This window comes from Diadema antillarum, unplaced genomic scaffold, assembly GCF_040938485.1.
Source record: "Diadema antillarum isolate AM-2024a unplaced genomic scaffold, OU_Dant_1.0 scf00000182, whole genome shotgun sequence".
Classification (NCBI taxonomy): Eukaryota; Metazoa; Echinodermata; class Echinoidea; order Diadematoida; family Diadematidae; genus Diadema; species Diadema antillarum.
The window spans coordinates 351,473-369,441 of NW_027271071.1; the positions used below are offsets into that span (position 1 = coordinate 351,473).

The 17,969-nt window shown below is 39.1% G+C and overlaps 1 protein-coding gene across 1 annotated transcript in view; it reads left to right on the forward strand.

The window, feature by feature from the left end:
• The window catches only part of LOC139723169 (lysosomal-trafficking regulator-like), a 151,709-nt gene that overhangs the window by 125,960 nt on the left and 7,780 nt on the right, over nt 1-17,969 (forward strand). The window contains exons 27-43 of the mRNA XM_071634430.1: nt 380-621; nt 2,788-2,853; nt 4,576-4,731; nt 6,339-6,500; nt 7,473-7,582; nt 8,233-8,436; nt 9,247-9,420; nt 10,092-10,232; nt 11,174-11,298; nt 12,191-12,439; nt 12,927-13,056; nt 13,590-13,742; nt 14,091-14,402; nt 14,963-15,125; nt 15,700-15,840; nt 16,392-16,609; nt 17,262-17,501. Of these exons, the coding sequence (XP_071490531.1) occupies nt 380-621; nt 2,788-2,853; nt 4,576-4,731; nt 6,339-6,500; nt 7,473-7,582; nt 8,233-8,436; nt 9,247-9,420; nt 10,092-10,232; nt 11,174-11,298; nt 12,191-12,439; nt 12,927-13,056; nt 13,590-13,742; nt 14,091-14,402; nt 14,963-15,125; nt 15,700-15,840; nt 16,392-16,609; nt 17,262-17,501 (2,986 nt within the window). The remainder of the gene's footprint in view (nt 1-379; nt 622-2,787; nt 2,854-4,575; nt 4,732-6,338; nt 6,501-7,472; nt 7,583-8,232; nt 8,437-9,246; nt 9,421-10,091; nt 10,233-11,173; nt 11,299-12,190; nt 12,440-12,926; nt 13,057-13,589; nt 13,743-14,090; nt 14,403-14,962; nt 15,126-15,699; nt 15,841-16,391; nt 16,610-17,261; nt 17,502-17,969) is intronic.

A 17,969-nucleotide genomic window follows, 5' to 3' on the forward strand; every position in this document is an offset into this window, starting at 1 on the left:
GGATAGGTTTGCCTGTTGTGTTGAAAAGCTGACGTAGTATTTCATGTTTCTTCAATAATCCTGGCATTTACCTAACTGAACCAGCTTTAACATAAGAATAGTGCAGTTATTAAAGTCTCTACCCTTTTGAATGAACTAGAAAATAGCAATTACAGTGTACTTGCATGTATTTGTGTTTATCCAAACTCATTATTGTTATCAGATTTCACTAGAAAATTATGACCCATACAGAATGAGAAGAACGAATATTGTAAAATGTGTATGAATGAATAAAAACCATTTTACAGAGGGACACTTTTCCGCCTGGTCCCATGTACGCAATTTTATGTCATCAGATGATGATTGAATTTTACTCACTCCTATTTCCACCATTACTTAGCATGTCTGGTGAGCAGAACTTCCAGCATCTGGAGGACATGCTGACCATCCTCGGTGGGCTGGAGGAGATGTTCCGCCGCAACTACGGCTCCAGCTCCGCCGCTTGCCGCCTGGTCCAGGGCACCCAGTGCTACGTGGTGCGCGAGATCCTGGAACACTTCCACAGCACTTCCAAGGCCATGGAGTCCACCCTATCAACTGGGACTAGGTCCAGTGGACTGCATAAGAGTGTCAGCTACTCTGGTGAGAGAATGGCCCAGAGGTCTGGACCTGTGTGAAAGTTTAATCGCTTTGCTTCACATGAAAAGAAAAACACATGCACATTGTATTTCAAAAACATATCTTTGACTTTGAATTACCTCATTTGCCAATATATTTAGTCCCCCATACTAAAAGAGATAAGATTGAATGAAAATCCAAATTAAAAATATCTGTCAAGACTTTAGCCATATCATTTCTCTTGTCATAAGTGTCCAAATCTTTTGATATGATATTGCATGAGAATATTTTAGATTTGCCAAACTTTTCATATATTATTTTTGCCAAAGACATGAAGTCAGTAGAATAACATCTTGTTAAAAGAGGTGACTTTCTTCTGACTGTGTTTCAGTATAACTTTGACACTTTCCACAACTTTTGCATAATAGAAAGCTTTTCTTTGTGTGTGTGTGTGTGCTGGCAAAACACAAAGCAAACTACATACTTATAAATGCTTACACCGGTCAGGGTATTACGCTATGTTGAAGTCACCTGTTGTTTATTTTTTTCTTTGTTTTCACCAAGATTTTCATAATTCACTAAGTTTGCAGCTTAGCACATATAAGTTCATGTTTATCCTGCGGTACCACAGTCATCATTGGAAACAGTGCAGTGGACGCCCATGTTGCTAACAGCTATCAATGACTTTAGCAATTGCAACAGATTCATCAAAAATATGCATTGAGGAATACAGCAATGCAAATTTACCTGTGAATATAACAAATCTTGTATGCAAAAGAACTGGGTTTTTTTATTATTTCAAGACTGATATTTGCATATAAAGCTCCAAGGCAGTATTATGTGGAGGGGGGGGGGGGACATTAAAGCATTTGTATTGAAAATGAGGTATAAATTTCACATACATTCATATTTGTCCTTTGATGTAGAATCAGTACAGTCAGATTTCAGATAAAAAGAGGTATATGAGTTGGTACAAAAAGCGCAGCACAACTATCCATTTTCTTAACAATTTGCATGTATTTACTTCTTTGTTTCTTTATGTATTTCATTATGCCCTGACAATGCTGCATTTGGTGCTCAAACAGATACTCAATATGAAAACATTTTCTTTTCTAATTTGTGTGGAATGGGAGTATGTGCTAAACTCAATTTTTATTGAAAGATTTTGTGCCGGGAATAGTAACATTACTGATCTATTAGACATGACACTCACTCTAAAAAGCCCAAGAAAATAGACATCAACTCCATAAGATAGACACATACTGTAGGGCATTATTAGTCTTTTGTGGTCTCATACAGCCTTGATGCTTTTGTGTCATTGTTTTGTCTACATATTTATTGGCCCTTTGTACATGTCAGTTTGTGACAATTCTTAAACTGAAGAAGCATTACTGCCCAAACATGTCCTGCTTTATAATCATTTATAGGAAATCATCATTGAATTTTATCCACTGATATAAACAAGCTATGAAAATGCCAGCCATATAATTCCAAAATCAATGGAAACAATTTCAAAATTTCATACACATTCCTCAGCTTACACAAAGGAAGTGGAACTCAAATAATGTTTTTCAAACCCATTCAAAAATATAACAATCCATTTCACAGGAAGTTGAATTCAGCAGTGAAATGTACAGAGTTTAATGCACCAGTTATGTATTTTTCAGGAAGCGAGTGAAATGCCAAGCAAAGTTCACTTTCCACGACACTGTATCAGACCTTCACATACACATATATACAAAAGAATATGTTGTGGTCAGGTGACGATATATGATATTAGAAGAGTGATTGTCATCATTATGCCAGTACACTTATGAATTTTGTATGATTTTTTTTTCTGCACGGAATCCTTCAATTCATCAGTTTCTGCTGAGAGCACATTGACAGATAGGCTGTCTGAAATGCCTCAGACATTAAGTTTATGCTTTCATTTTTGTCTAATCATTATTAAGGTCCAGATTTAATGTGAGGAAACTTTGACAATTTTTTTATTCTTTTGGCATGACATGACAGACTATATCTCACTGAATGTGTTGCAAATGTGAAGGAGACATACTAACATGCCAGTCACCGCTTTTGATATTTCATTTGATGAGCCTGAAAGTATTCTGGAAAAAGAAAAACCCACCCACCCCAAACCAAAAGCAAACATGGCACAGCATTCACAGCTTGCATCCTCTTTCCTCTCAGAGCGGCAGTTTGAGGCATACCGGTGGAGAGAAAGGATGCAGTCCCAAGGAGATACTCATGCTGCAGGTCATTATCCAGTCACCATATTTACTTGCATTTTTTTTCTCTGTACCAACCTCCTGAAATGGATATATATATATTTTCACATGAAATATATATATTTATATGTGCCTGTGTACATCTTTGAGCTTATATGTTGATTTTGCTTGCTTGCTGCCAAAAATATTATGATGTATATTTGTTTTCATTTTATGCTTGCTTGTTTAACTCAGTAATGCATCACCTTTATCACTAACTCCATTGATAGGGTTAGCAAAGTATCTCGAGAGGGTGTGGTTACACACGCATTTTCTGATGGAGATGGAATTTATTAGTGACCATCGTTTACGGGATGTTGTTGATTTAGAGGTGCTCTAAACCAAAGCAGTAAATGATTTTGGGGCAGAGCAAATGGACATGGTACTCTTTTGAGTGTTAATGTTGTTGTTTGGATTGCTTGTTTTTTTCTATTGCATATATGCTCTTGATGCTTGCATGAATTAACTGCATACATATGCATTAACCTGCTTTGTCTTGTAACAGATCCCCCCCCCCCCCCCCCCCCGAAATGACACCACAAACCTCATTGTCACCAACCACTTAGCCATAACCTATCAATTGCTTTGATTGGCATTGTGTTAAACCCCCAACCTGAATGGATTTATTTTAAGTTAGCCTGTCCACGGCAAAGCCTCAATTGAACAATGCCGCAGTCCACAAGGAAGGTCTTGGTAAAACAGTAGGGATTAAGGGAATGGTCATCGGGTCAAAGCTGTTCATTGACATTTAGTGTCCAGACATTTGTGCCTTTAATGGCACGAGAATCTGCTGGAGCCAATGAACTGATTGGTGAATGAAACACAATAAGATTTAAATGCTGTTGATAGGATTGCTTTATCCAAGTAGATGAAAAGGAAATGCAATGTACTCATTAGTGAATGAAACACAATAAGATTTAAATGCTATTATATAGGATTGCTTTGTCCAAGTAGATGAAAAGGCATGTCATCATAATCACTTTAAAGCATGCAAGCAACCATGATCACTTGCTTGTGTTAAAAACATTCTTACAAGTATGACAAGTATCACAGATTCCACAGTTGTTGTTCACTTGAGATAGTTCTGAATCTCCACAATTATGCATGAATGGCATTCTTCAGTTGTCATTTTCCAGCACCTAAGCCAGGTTTCCATACCCCAACCTTGTCACTGATGTGCTATGTGTATTTTGTAATGTGAATCATAATAAATAAAGTCTTAAATCAGCTTCAATCTTATTGAAGAATTTTGCAGCAGTCATGGCAGTTTTGCCATCCATTGGAAATAAATCTATCAAATGGCTTCAGGAACAGATGTTCAATCAGTGAAAGGCCAGAAAAGTGTAAAATATATATCATGCTGAGGGAGTAACTGGTAGCCTCAACTAACCTATCTGGTGATGGTATTCAAGGTTAACTCCAAACTAAATTTTAAGATTGTCACAGAGTTCAGTGGGTGATGTAGGAAAAAGGGCTGGGAGTGTATTTTATTTGCTGTAGAAGTTTGCAATAATTGTCGTAGTTTGCTATAAATGTACAAGAATTCAATAGCCTTAGTAAACTTTGCATGTGATGATGAACAGTATTTTGAGTTTTTGAATGATATGATATCAGCCAATGGGATTGAGAGAAAAGACTAACCATTTGCCCCTTGCTCCTGGGATGACTAACTGACTTCATTTTTCATTGCTAACATCTCCTTCTCTCTCAGCCGACATAAACGTAATAACAGGTTCCCACCAACACCTGAATGGAACCTTCCATGGCAGCAAGACCCCAGCGACATCCCACGTGACCCTGCCTCTCAAATCGCCGTCTCTCAAATCGCCGTCCCTCCCCCACCTCCTTCAGCCTTCTTCAGCTGAAGGTATTAATCCATCGAGTAACATCTTCGTCTAATCCATTGCTGGTTGATATGCTCGACTACTTTGCTTGCTGTACCTTCTAACAAGCATGATAGCAACAGTCACGGCATAATTGCTTGATATTAATCTGTTTGGACTTGCAGAACGTACCACACAGGGGACAGTAGTTTGGAAAACCATAGTGAAACAGAAAGGATCAATTTTGGGGGGACAAAAAGACCACAAAGACACAGTAATATGAGAAATTTGTGATCATGTAAATGTTGGTATGCAGTCTGTGAGATCACTCTATTGTGCCACATATCTCAGCTTTACAGTGTACTGTAAAAATGGAGATTTTCGCGGTGTTCAAATTTTCGCGCATTTCGCGCAACCAAAAACTAGCGCGAAAATAAAAGCACGCGAATATTTTTACTTCCCATGTGTTCCTGTGCATGATATCTTGATTCCGCGGAATTAAAAACACATGAAACTCTTCTTGCGCGGCCAAGCGCGAAAAATTAGTTGCGCGAAAATATCCGCTTTTACAGTACTTGAGTAGATTATAATAACCAATATTTATATAGCACTTTTTCTATACAGACTCACAGCACTTCAACAGTTTTAACAAAATACAAGAAATCAACAATATTTACAAAACAAAACGAAACAAAGAAAGGACAAAGCAAAACAAAGTAACAATGACGTTAACCTTTTTAGAGTACTAGCAGAGGAATTAAGTTAATTTAATTAAATTAGATTAAAACCAGGTTATTTTGCAGATTTGTTTACCTTTACACTTCACTGATTAAACATTTTATTGGACACAAAATTTCTTCACCACCGTCTTGAGAGTTTATGAAGGATGCTATTTCTTAACATTTGCAAAACACAGGTTGATTTCCAAGAGGAAATCATGCTTTCTGTGGTCAAAGAGTTGTTAGGTAAATCAGTTGTTCATGAATGTGTGGTCTAATGAGCAATGTTGAATAATGTACATGTAACTATAGTGATAATGATATGAACAATTCATATAGTGCATGTTGCAAAGTTTTTCTTTTCTAAGTGCTTTACAGAAAATAACATCAAATAAACATTGACAATTAGCAGAAGAAACAAGCATATCGTCGCTGGGGTGACAAGAGCTTGTATCTGCAATTTTGGTGAAAATGACTTTTTTGGATTAATGGTCAAATAATCCCAACTGTCTTACTCCAAAAATGAAGCCACCACGGCATTTCAAAGGAAAGGCTATCCCATTCACCACAGTGCTTTGGCCGCCATGTTTTTTGGCTCTCCTGAACATTTGACATTTTGTAGATATGAGGTCTTGTTGCCCCAGCGACGATATATAATTCAATCACAAATTCAAAGTATCCATGAACTATCCATGAACTATCAAATTGCTGTCCAGTTTAGATGCACTGTACATTACTTATCTGACTTCATTCTCTCCTTTCATAAAACCGAGTTTGAAGTTTGAAGCACTGAGGCAAAGGATTTGTACCAGTCGAAACTCAGTTGCGATGAATTATCTGTAAAAAAAAAAATGTGTTTGTGCATGACCATGCTTTAAAAAAGGAGATTGCTTGTGCCAGATGTAACGATGAATGTGTTTCCTACATTGCAGCTCGTCGCTTCTCTGTCAGCCTTGATGCCCTGTTGAGAAGCAGACGCGGAGACACCATCGGCAGGTCGGGAGGCAAAGACGGCGGGCTCGTGTCGGAGCAAGAACTGGCCAGACGATTTCAGAGGCTCTGCTTACTGGCCGTCAACCTTGTGGTGAACTCAGGTGAGAGGGAAGCGGTGCAAGCAGATGACCCTCTGTAGGGTGTTACTATGGTCTTGGGGAGTGGGATTTGGGGGCTTGTCCGGGGATTAGTCAGGCTGAGTACAAGCCTATGCCATGAAAATAAATTTTGTGAGCAAAGCTTCTATCGTGGATACATCTTAAAACAATTTGTGAGTAGGTGTCTGCAAGTTCAGTTGTGTGAGGAATGATCTTTACAAGGTCTATGACAGCAGATGAGAAATTTTGTAAATTCTTGTTTAAAAGAGAGACCAGATCTATTCTTTTGTATCCATAGTTATATGTGAGAGACAATTTTAAAGTTCCTACTGGCTAAGGTGTGATTCCATTGTGGATGAAGCTTCACTTTTGTCCCATACCCAGTCATAGTGAGTTGAGCTGGAGCAGTGGGAAATAAGTATTATCAGTGTCATGCTAAAAGGTGGTATGTTAGAATTGTCGGCCTTCATCTGAGTCTTATATCACATTATTATATCATTGTTTTCCCTCCTTTATAATAAACATTCTGTACTCCTGCTCCCTCACGAAAAAAAAACAAAAAAAAAATCGTAGTTTTCATCTGATTCAATGAAGTCATCAAAATCTGTAGTCACCTGCAGTCTTTTTAAGATTTGATGTGTGCTTTTTGTGTGTCAGGTTGTTATGTGGCAGTCAGGAACATTGTTAAAGAGTTCCTGGTATACTAATGAAGATGTTTAGTAATGTTGTCATTTGGTGTCTTTTCATATGAGCTGATCCATGTCGAAGGCTGGTCACTGTCAGTCTTCACTTTTTGGTCTGATTCATAGATAACAACCAAGAATTTTAAAGAAACAGAGATTAATGCTCCTATAAGACCATGATTTATAATATTATCCTTAGCAGACCATTCACAGCTGGCCATCATTCATGACTTAGAGAGTAAAGACAATTAAAAACAAACTAAAAAAAAAACAAATCTGTGGCCTTTTTCAGACCTGACCCAAGATGCACCCCAGCCCATTTTCTCACCCTTTGATGACATCACAATACTCCTCGCCAAGGATCTTTTTCATCTCCTCAATGATGCCCTGAGTGCTACTATGGTGAGTGATTTTCTTTTCAGGGGATCTGTAAACTGGAAATTATTATTACAGTGGTCAACTATGATGATGATGTTGATAATGATGATAATGATGATGATGATGATGATGATGATGATGATGATGATGATAATGATGATGTCACTGATGATGATTGTTACGATCATTATCAATATTATATTTATTCATGTATCTATTTTGTGGAGGTGGTTGGTCAGTTAGTAGTTGGTGTAAAACCAGTCAGTATTCTGGAAATAATTTATTACCGTGGGGATGACAGGTGATTTTAATTGAACATGGAAAGCTTCTAAAAAACTATGGAATCATTCCCATGTTTACAATTTCTGATCCAAACACCATGTCAAATAACATCTGAAATACGAGATGCCAGCAGTGCTTTTGATGTAGCTAAATCAAGAAGATTAGTGAAATAAGGTTCTCTGGGCTGCTTTTGATTGGATGATTGGAGACATGTATATTTTAGTTTGTGTTCATCTGTGTTGTAGAGATTCTGTGTTTATGTAGACATTATTCCAATGTGATTGCAATTATGTGTTGCAAGGGCTTGTGGTATATAATAGTGATATAAAGATAGTCGTCATACAATGAGGCACACTATACATTCATAATGTGTGTTGTCCGCAAAACTCCAGGAGAAGCGTATGAACATCCGTCGCAAGCAGTTCGACAGCATCGTCTGGGCCTCCCGCCAGACGCTGCAGCTCCAGCTGGCCCGCCTCCTGGTCCACATGATGTCCCCCTCCCAGAGCCTCCCCCTCCGCATCTTCACCCTGCAGGTGGTTCACTTTGAGAAGGCCAGACAGATCCTCCAGTGTGTGCTTCAGACAAGCATGCAGGTAGGATGTGTTTTGACGGGGATGGAGGAAGATGTATTGGGATGAGTGGTGGAAGGGTTGCCATGGTAGCATGTGCTCAGCTGGGCCTGGCTCCTCAGAGTGTATGTCAATAGGAAATCTTTTGGATGAATGTTAAAGGGATCGTACAGTTTTGGTTGAGACCTAATTTCAGGTTTCTAACATTTTTTTGTGAGATAATGAGAAACCTCTTATGAAATATGAAAGGGCATGTAGTTCTATGATGAATTCAACGTTTGTTTGATGAAAATTGGTTTTGAAATGGCTGAGATATCCAAAAAAGAGCGATTCTAATAAAGTGTGGGACCCACACTTTATTACGATTGCTTTGTTTTACTTTGTTCCTGGATGTTACAGTCATACCAAACCCGATTTTCATCAAAAAAACTTTGAATTCCTCTTAAAATGGTATGCTCTGTACTGTATCAGAAGTGTTTTCTTGGTATCTCGCAAAAAGTTAAAAGCCCAATTCTCATCTCCACCAATACTGTACTATCCCTTTAAGAGGGAATGTTTATGAGGAAGGGTCTTACAGAAGAATGTGATGTTCATTTAGAGAGATTGCCTAGTTTGTCTTGGGAGAATAGGTAACATGGTATCTCCATCTTTTGAATTAAAGAAAAAGAAAACAGTAATCCCTAGAAATGTAACTCAATAGTTTTATAGATTGGCTTGTGCTGTTGTACATTTGGCAGAACAGACGTAGTGTAGATTACAGTCTTTACTGTTATAGTCCCATGCATTGCTTATGGTCACTTTATTACTTTCGTGATTTTTGCCTTCTTTCAACAGTATGCCACCAAGCTGGAGCTGTACCTGTATGACCTGCTGCACAACCATCGAGGAGAGATGTCTGACTCAGATCGCCTCTTTGGCATGATCATCATAGACTTTCTGAAGGACTGCGGCTTTCAATCCTTCAACATCAAAGAGGGTGACCCACAGGCTGCCCAGATTCTGGAGGAGGTTAGCAACTTCATCATCATCATCATCATCGACATCATGTTGTTTTTGTTTTTGTTGCTGTGGCTGTTGTTATTGTGGTTGTGATTGTGGTATGGTTGTTTGTTTGTCATTGCTTGGTGGTAAATAATTGTTGTTGTTGTTGTTGGTGGTGGTGGTGTTGGTGTTGTTGTTGTTGGTGTTGTTGTTGTTGCAGAACCTTGTTCTTGTAGTGTGAAAGAGAAGTTGACCAAGCAACTTAATGCATGTGAAGGCTGTCATTTCAGCAACAGAGAGAATAAGTGGATTATCTCACTATCACCATTGTAAGCACTTATTGTTAGGCAGCCTTATTCACCCATGGCCAGAGCAGCATCAGGAACAGTGACAATTCAGAGCTTGTACCATTTGACTGTGAGAGGACTTTGCCAAGAAATAGAAACATGAATGTGGGCATGTGGGACAGTACCTGTTAATTCAACATCATATTTAGTCTCAAAAATTAGTACCTCTCTAGATTGACTTTTGAATTCTTGATTTATTTATGACTGCAGACAAAGGCTTTGGTGTATTTTTCTTGCAATGTATAACTCTAAATCATTTGCCAAAGAAATTTAAAACACTAGTGATTGAGGCAATGGGAACTAAAAACTTCAAAGTTTAAGTTCTCTCTTTCATGTGTCGTCCCTGTCTAGGACCTGGTCCTGTCCCAGAACAATCTTGCGGTGGCCAGGTCCTCGTGGCACAAACAGCAATGGGACAAGGCAGCTCGCCTCAACCAGAGGATGGATCAGATTGCCCAGGACATTGGCAACTGGGCCAAGGAGGTCACTCAGGTGAGGGGTCAAGGGTCAGGCCCACAAGGGTCACATCCACATCTTCCTGCCAGGGTCTGCCTTAAAAGCAAATAGTCTACATGTTTGGAGACAGTACTAGACTATCTGTCAGTCTCGGAGGGCAAAAAAAAAGAGAGAGAGAAAAGAGAGAAAAACATGTAAAAGCATGAAACAAGAATGGAAAGAATGCATGAAGTCATAGAAGATGTTCTGTTTCATTAATTTCCCAATATTCTCAACATCAGTTATAATGTTGAACATTGTTCATTTGGCTGATGTACAAAATCTGCATTGTGCTCTAAGTAGAACTTTTGTATTACAGGAATGTGACAAAGAAAATGGAAAAATCTGAAGAATATTAATAAAATTGGTCAGATTTCAAGAGAGTTATGCACTTTAAAAATCATTTACTTAGCTTAGGATATGAGAAATGTTTCTGTAGCACTGCTTGTGATACGAACTGGAAATTTATTAGTTGATTTCACCTTTGCTTGAAAGAAATCTTCTTTATGAATCTGCGCAATTCACATCAGTGATATTGTTTATACAGTCCAGAGAAAAAAGAACATGATTTTTTAAGGTAATTAATTTTCTTTCAACATTGTTCAAATCTGCAGGATTTATTTTACAAATTCCGTAATATGTTCACAGGAATACCGAATAAACCTTTGAATGGGCTCTTTACAATATGTGGTTATATCTGCATCTAACCCAAGTTTGCTGACCACAGAATTCAAATAAGTTTTCCTGAGAGTTGGCTACATAGATTGGGACAAACGAAGAGAGCCAATCCATTTTTGCATCAGGAATATACTTAAGAGCTTTAATAGTGGCATTGTAACATAACATTTCACACCTTGTGAAGTTAGTTTTGTGGTGAGTAAGTGAAGTTAGTTTTGTGGTGAGTAATTTCAGCGTAAGTTCAACGTGCTCTCTCACAGATGGTGGCCAGCTACCAAAATAATGTGAGGAGGGAATTCCTGAAGCACATCAAGCATTGCATGTCTTCAGCGCTGGATGTCCGCACAGCCTGGCAAGACCTCATAGAGCAGCTTACCCATGAGAGGTAAGGTCATGTGACTCCTTGACCCGACCAATCAACCAATCAGATCCTTAAACAGACTGTGTAAAAGGAGTTTGCCTCAAGAGGCAGTCATTTAGATAGTAATATGTAATATGAAAATCTTCTACTGCTACATAAACATTTGTGTGCACAGAGCCCTGTTGCTTAAAAAGATGCAATAAAGCATGGGCCAGAAATTACGTAAGTCAGGTGTCGGCCAGAAATTATGTAAGTCAGATGTCGGCCAGAAATTGTGTAAGTCAGATGTCAGCCAATCAAAATTGAATATTCAGAGAGTTCTGTTCGATTTTTCTGACTTATGTTTGATCTCATCTTTTAGTCTTATGCAACAGGGCCAAGGCACTTACATGTAGTATAAATTGTAATTTCCCAAGCTATTTCATCAGCATTCAGTAGTCTGTCCAAGCTTCACCTACAATAGTTAGTTTTAAAGTTAGCAAGCCAACTCAGGTGTAATAGTATGCCTCAATAAAACAGGAAGGCCACGATGACAATCATGATAGGGGCTAGGGGGCTTAGGTAATCTCTATTCATTGACCATTAGATTACAGACATCTGTGCCAATCAGCCAAGAAAGCACAGTAAGAGTTCATAATGGTTTCCAGTCTTGCTATAGCTTGAGAGAAACCAGCCTAAAAGAATGTTACTCTCCCAAAATTTAACTTTCAACTCCTGTGCTCTTGCCTTTCATTCTGTCACTCAAAACATTGCTACACTACTGTGGTGTTGATTCAATGACATAAACTCTGCATCAGATATCAATACAACATCCTAGTAACAATCTGATGTTATTTTTCACCAAAAATAAAAGCAGCTAAAACAAAAGAAAACAAAACAAACGAACACAAATTTTTTGTGATCCTTCCACACCCAGGGCTGTTTGGCTGGACCCTGAGACCTACCCTACCAGCTGGAAGCTGGACTCCACGGAGGGACCAGGGAGGGTGAGAAAGAGACTCAAGCGATGCCATCTCCTCATCCCGGAGAAGTTCTTCCTCCCAAAGGAGAAGTCTCGCCACGCCAAGCCCTGCACCAGACCCCTGGGCTACCTCCTCGGCAACAACTCCCAGTCACAGAGCTCCTCCGAGCTCAAGAAGAGACTCCAGAAGAATGAGGAGATCAAGTGAGACACCTGTTTCTATTCTCCTGGACCTACTGCCATTTGAGCAGCAGAAGGGTTTAACTCCTTTGATTTATATAAGGATGTTCATGCGTGTAAGATTGTAGATGAAAACAGATTCACAAGATTTGGAGAATTCTTGTGATACAAGAGATAAAACCATTCATGAATTCAATTGTTCCTCTACTGTGATATTGTTTTTTAACCTGCCGAGGACAAGCTTATTTTGATGTAACATGATTTCCCATAGACACCTCCCCAAGTATACTCGGGACTAGTCTTCAACAGGTTGAAAAAAAAAAAAAGTAGAAAGTGTGAAATGGTGAGGTCTTATAATGAGGTTATTACATCAGCAGGTCTTGTGTTTGTAGAAAGTGAGTGCTTTACCTTTGTTGTTGTGTTGTGTTGTGTTGGTGTTGAAGTTGATGTGTCGAAGGTAAATGGTGGGAAGTTATAATTTATGCAAATTATCTTCCTTGCCATCATGCAGACATTCAACAAACTGCAAGTATGTCACGCCAGCTAAAGAGACCATTGGAGAGCTATTGCTTGGAAAGTACAGCATGTTCTTTGTGGGTGAGAAGCCAGTGAGAAGCTCTGCTAGTTCACGTAATGCCAAGGTATGTTGAGATCAGTCTTATTTCTTTTTCACTTCAGTATTACTTCAGTTAAATTTAGTGCAGATATTACCTTTTGCAGCATATGTTAGCGCAATATGTTTGTAGCCTAATTAGGCAACTTACACAAATGTAACCTTGTGCCAGCTTTTAACTACAGCACTTAAGGGACCAGAACATCTTTAAGAAGACAAACAATACCTGGGTTGAATGCAGTGTAGTAAGGACACAGGTATTTGTTAATGTGATGATTTTCATTATCAAGATCTTATCCATGTAGTCAAAACTTTAAAATGACATCCTTTTTATCTCGTAGACAAAACTCCACAGTAATTCTATTCTAGAGTATTTCAAAAAAGTTAAAGCAAAGAAAAATAGAAAAAAAATCATAACTTGTATGTAAAGTATCACTCTCGACTGATCTGTTTTTCTTTCATATGCCAGTGACTCTTTGTTACGTTTGTTCAGCTTTCTTCACTTTTAGCTTCCATGTTCTCTCATGCTGATCTTGTGTATTCAATGATTTGGACATGTAGGAGATGCCAAGTGAGACTGATGTTGTGACCATTGGCTGGATTTATGACGAGGTGAAGGAGCTTCATCGCAGATGGAACCAGCTGAGAGATGATGCCTTGGAGATATTCCTCACCAATGGCAAAACTTTGCTTCTCAGTTTCAACTCCTCAGAGGTACAGTGATGATTTTATCCTTCCACAGTCTTGTAATTGGGTATCTGCCTTTATTTTACGACACCCCCGAAATGCAGAATGAAACTTTACTGTTATTAACATTGGTTTCGTTGTCTTATTCAACTTTACCAAATAATTTCTCTTTGTGCATAACTTAGATTTGACATAGATATGCTAATTTACGATTGATGTAATGGGAAGAGATAGAGAGCAAAAGTAATAAGCATCAATACCTTTGAAATTCAATCCTTCATAATGAGTGATGCATCACAAAGTGTCTTATACTCTTATACACTTAGCTCATATCAGTATAAGTGATCTGTGGCATTGTGCTTAACCGATGTTCAGGAGCGTGACCAAGTGTACGGCCTGATCCACTCCCGCGACCTGCCGAATCTCATCGAGGTGGACAGTGTCTTGGCGGTCACCCAGGCGTGGCGGCTTGGCCAGATGACCAACTTTGACTACCTGACGCAGCTCAACAAGCTGGCTGGTCGCTCCTTCAACGACCTCATGCAGTACCCCGTCTTCCCCTTTATCCTGAGCAACTACAAAGATGAGAAGCTTGATCTGACGTCGCCATCGTCGTACCGCGACCTCAACAAGCCTGTGGCAGTGCAGAACAAGAAGAAGGAGGATCGCTACAGGGAGAATTTCTTGGTAGGCACTTTCATGGGGAATTTGATGCATCAGGAAATCTCTCCCTATGAGTTTGTGTGATTTCAAAGCTTCGTACCTGAGTAGCACCCCCTTGTCAGTTGCAGTGGGGCTCTACAGTGATTGAAGTGATTAAAATTTGAGACACAACATATATATGATACTACCATGTTTGTGTTAGCAAGCACTTGTGGCAAGATATGGATCAACTTGAAAATAACAGGGCTGTTTGTTCGCAACTTTTTCAAACATATTTGTTTGCAAGAACCTGGGTTTGTAAAAAGGGATTTGAAGATTGAAGAGAGTTTTAAAAAAAAAATGAAAAAAAAATCTAGTATCATCTGAGATGGAAACAGTCAATGCTTACATAAAAGTGATGTCCATTTTGTTACAATATGTTTGGGAAAAGAAAAGATGTGACTCTTATGATATTAGATAGTGTACAAATAATTGTGAAACCAACTTTTTATGTCAAGCACCGAGGGAACCTTCAGTTTATTGTCTCTCCCAGTGCATGGTGTGTTGAGGTGTTCTCTGATTTTGTTTGAATCCCACTCCTCTAGGCTTTGAAGGAGGAGCATGAAAAGAACCGGCAGGCCGGAGAAGAGTCCAGCACGCTGGTCATCGGTCCCTACCACTATGGCTCGCACTACTCAAACAGCGGCACCGTCCTGCAATACCTGGTCAGACTACCTCCCTTCACCCGCATGTTCCTGGACTACCAAGGTAGGCTAGCCTTTCTTGGTGAACAGGGTCTGCCACTGATGGCTGAGATTTCACAGGAGGCTGTTCAAAGTACTCAGTGTCACTGGAACTATTGAAAGTGCAGATTTATACCATGGAAGTGTCATGTTGGCAAGTTTTAGATAAAAACTGACTCATGAATTTCATGTTTTTCCTGTGGAATTTTTTTTTTGCTCATACATGAATTGTTAATGAATTAATGCTCACATCTACTATCACAGAGCATTGACTATGAGTAGAATACTTAGAAAGTACATCTTTGGTATTTCAAGATTAACTTCAGGATAGGAGAAGGCAATAAGATCATACATGCTGAGAACAACGCTCACAGAATCCCATTTTCTTTGCTCATTTTTCCAATAATCAATTTAAAGATATTTACAAAATTGTTTCTGATAACTGTGTCAAATGTCAATTGATTCATTTAAAGTTTTTGTTATGTCATGATGGTAGGATAGAGTCAAAAATGTATTGTACATTTTCACATAAGAAGACAACAATTTTCTTAATATTTCTAAGCATACTAATCATCATTGTCCCTGTCTTTCTCTTGCAGACAATCATTTTGATCTGCCCGACAGGACGTTCCACTCGGTGGAGACGTCGTGGTTCCTGTCTTCCTTCCAGTCAGCTACTGATGTCAAAGAGTTAATCCCAGAGTTCTTCTTCCTGCCAGAATTCCTCAGGAATGGCGAAGGTAGCCAATCTCAATCAATCATTGGAAAAGAGTAACAACTTCAAGAAAAGACAAACAAACAGAAAATGTTGTGTAAATGTCACTTCTCTTTTGCAATTTGCATTTGTGTGTCATTTTCTTTGTCTTATGTTTGTATCTTTGTATTTTCAAGCCTCTTTCTTTCACTTTGGAATCTTCGTCATGTTTTAATTTAAGTGATAATGTCATTAGTAGTGAATCAATGATTGAAGGAAATTAGACTCATTGCTGTCTGTTGCTAAGGAGAGCATGACTGATATGAATAAGGAATTTGATGAGATGCCTGGAAAGTTCTTTTCACTGAACCTCGCTCCTGTGCACCTGAAATCTTTGTTGTTCTCTCTTGCACAGTCTTCATGACTCTATTTTGGGTTCAAAGTTACTCTTTCCATCGTGAAATCTGATCTGATTATCTTAGATATCTTTTGAAGGACATTTTGTGAGATCTTCTTGTTGTGTGATATTCAGCTTTGTTATTGAATCCCATTGTGGTATCACGTGAGTTCTAAGTATCTTACATCTATTTCCACCAGGCTACGACTTTGGCGTGCGTCAGTCAGGGGAGAGGGTAAATGACGTCACCCTCCCGCCCTGGGCCCGGGGCGATGCCCGCCTCTTCATCCTCATCCAGAGACAGGCCCTGGAGTCAGCCTTCGTCTCCCAGCACCTTCACAGCTGGGTGGACTTGGTGTTTGGGTTCAAGCAGCAGGGACAGGCAGCTGAGGAGGCCATCAACGTCTTTCATCCTGCAGTGAGTGGTCCTTGTTCCATCATCTGTCATGGGTTAAGGATGAAGGAAGCTTTAGATTCAGGAAGAGCTGTATTGGTTTAGACCAGCAGTGTTTTACTCAAATTCTTGCTTCATGCATGAAGTCACTGACAGCAAGTATTAGAAAACGGATGATGACTTGTGTGTATACTACTTTTACCTTTTCAGATTTAATCCCCTTTTCTTCTCCATTATTCTTTCGTCTCTCTCCCCCCCCCCCCCCCCCCAATTAGTATCATTTTGCTTCATATTCCCAAGTTAGAGTTGCTGCATAGCATCTTTTTAATTCGGAATATATTAGACCAATCAATGAGAAAACCCATATAGGATATTAAAGTCAAGTGAGAAATGTGAGAATTAAGTGGGTTTTTATAATTTGTTCAGGTCATGTGCTATGTTTTCTCTAAGAAGCTGCAAACCGTGAATGTATTAATTGGATATTCTCTCTATGTGCGGTGGTACAATCCTGTAGCTGAAATTGCTTGATAAATCAATAATTTTTGTAGTGCCTGACTGATATAATAAAGTGAAATTGTAGCAGACTTCCCAATTCAGAATGCAGGATGTTCCATTTAGCCATGCATTTGTCATTTTATGCTTATAGATCTCTTCTACATCTCTTCTCTTCCTCCAGACATACTTTGGACTGGACACTCGGACCATCAAGGACCCGACCAAGCAGCGAGCTGTTGAGACCATGATCAAGACGTACGGTCAGACCCCCAAGCAGCTCTTCACCAGCCCCCACCCCCAGCGGTCCGAGTCCGACCCCATGATAATGGACTCGGCCGGCCTGGGCAGTGTGGCATTCCTGGCCCAGCTGACGGGGAAATCCACCTTCCTTCGCTCACAGGCTGACAAGAGTGCCTTCAGGGTTAGTAGAACGGTCTTGTCTACAGGATGATCATCTCGCCATGTATGTTGCTGCTGCTCTGATGTTGTACTTATAATGATTACAGTATATATATACAATATATATACATGTATTTTTTTTAACTAGTTAACTAGGCACCTGAAGGTAGTAGAAATGCACTATCTGTAGGACATCTTTGCTGTTTGTGACAAAATCTCCTGTGATACATATATGCTACAGTTATATCTGAGCAGAATTTTGTGAACAGAGTATGAAAACTGAAAACAAAATTTACTAAAATGGCAAAGTTGAAATTGATTTTTTTTTCAACTTTGCACTCATTCATCCTCTGTCAGTCACAACAGTTCTTTTTTAAAGGATAGATACGACTTGATTTTACTGTAATCTTTTCTGTTATACACACTAAGGAAAGTGTAACAAATCATATTTACCACAGTGTCTATAGTAAAACATTATCATCAAAATCAT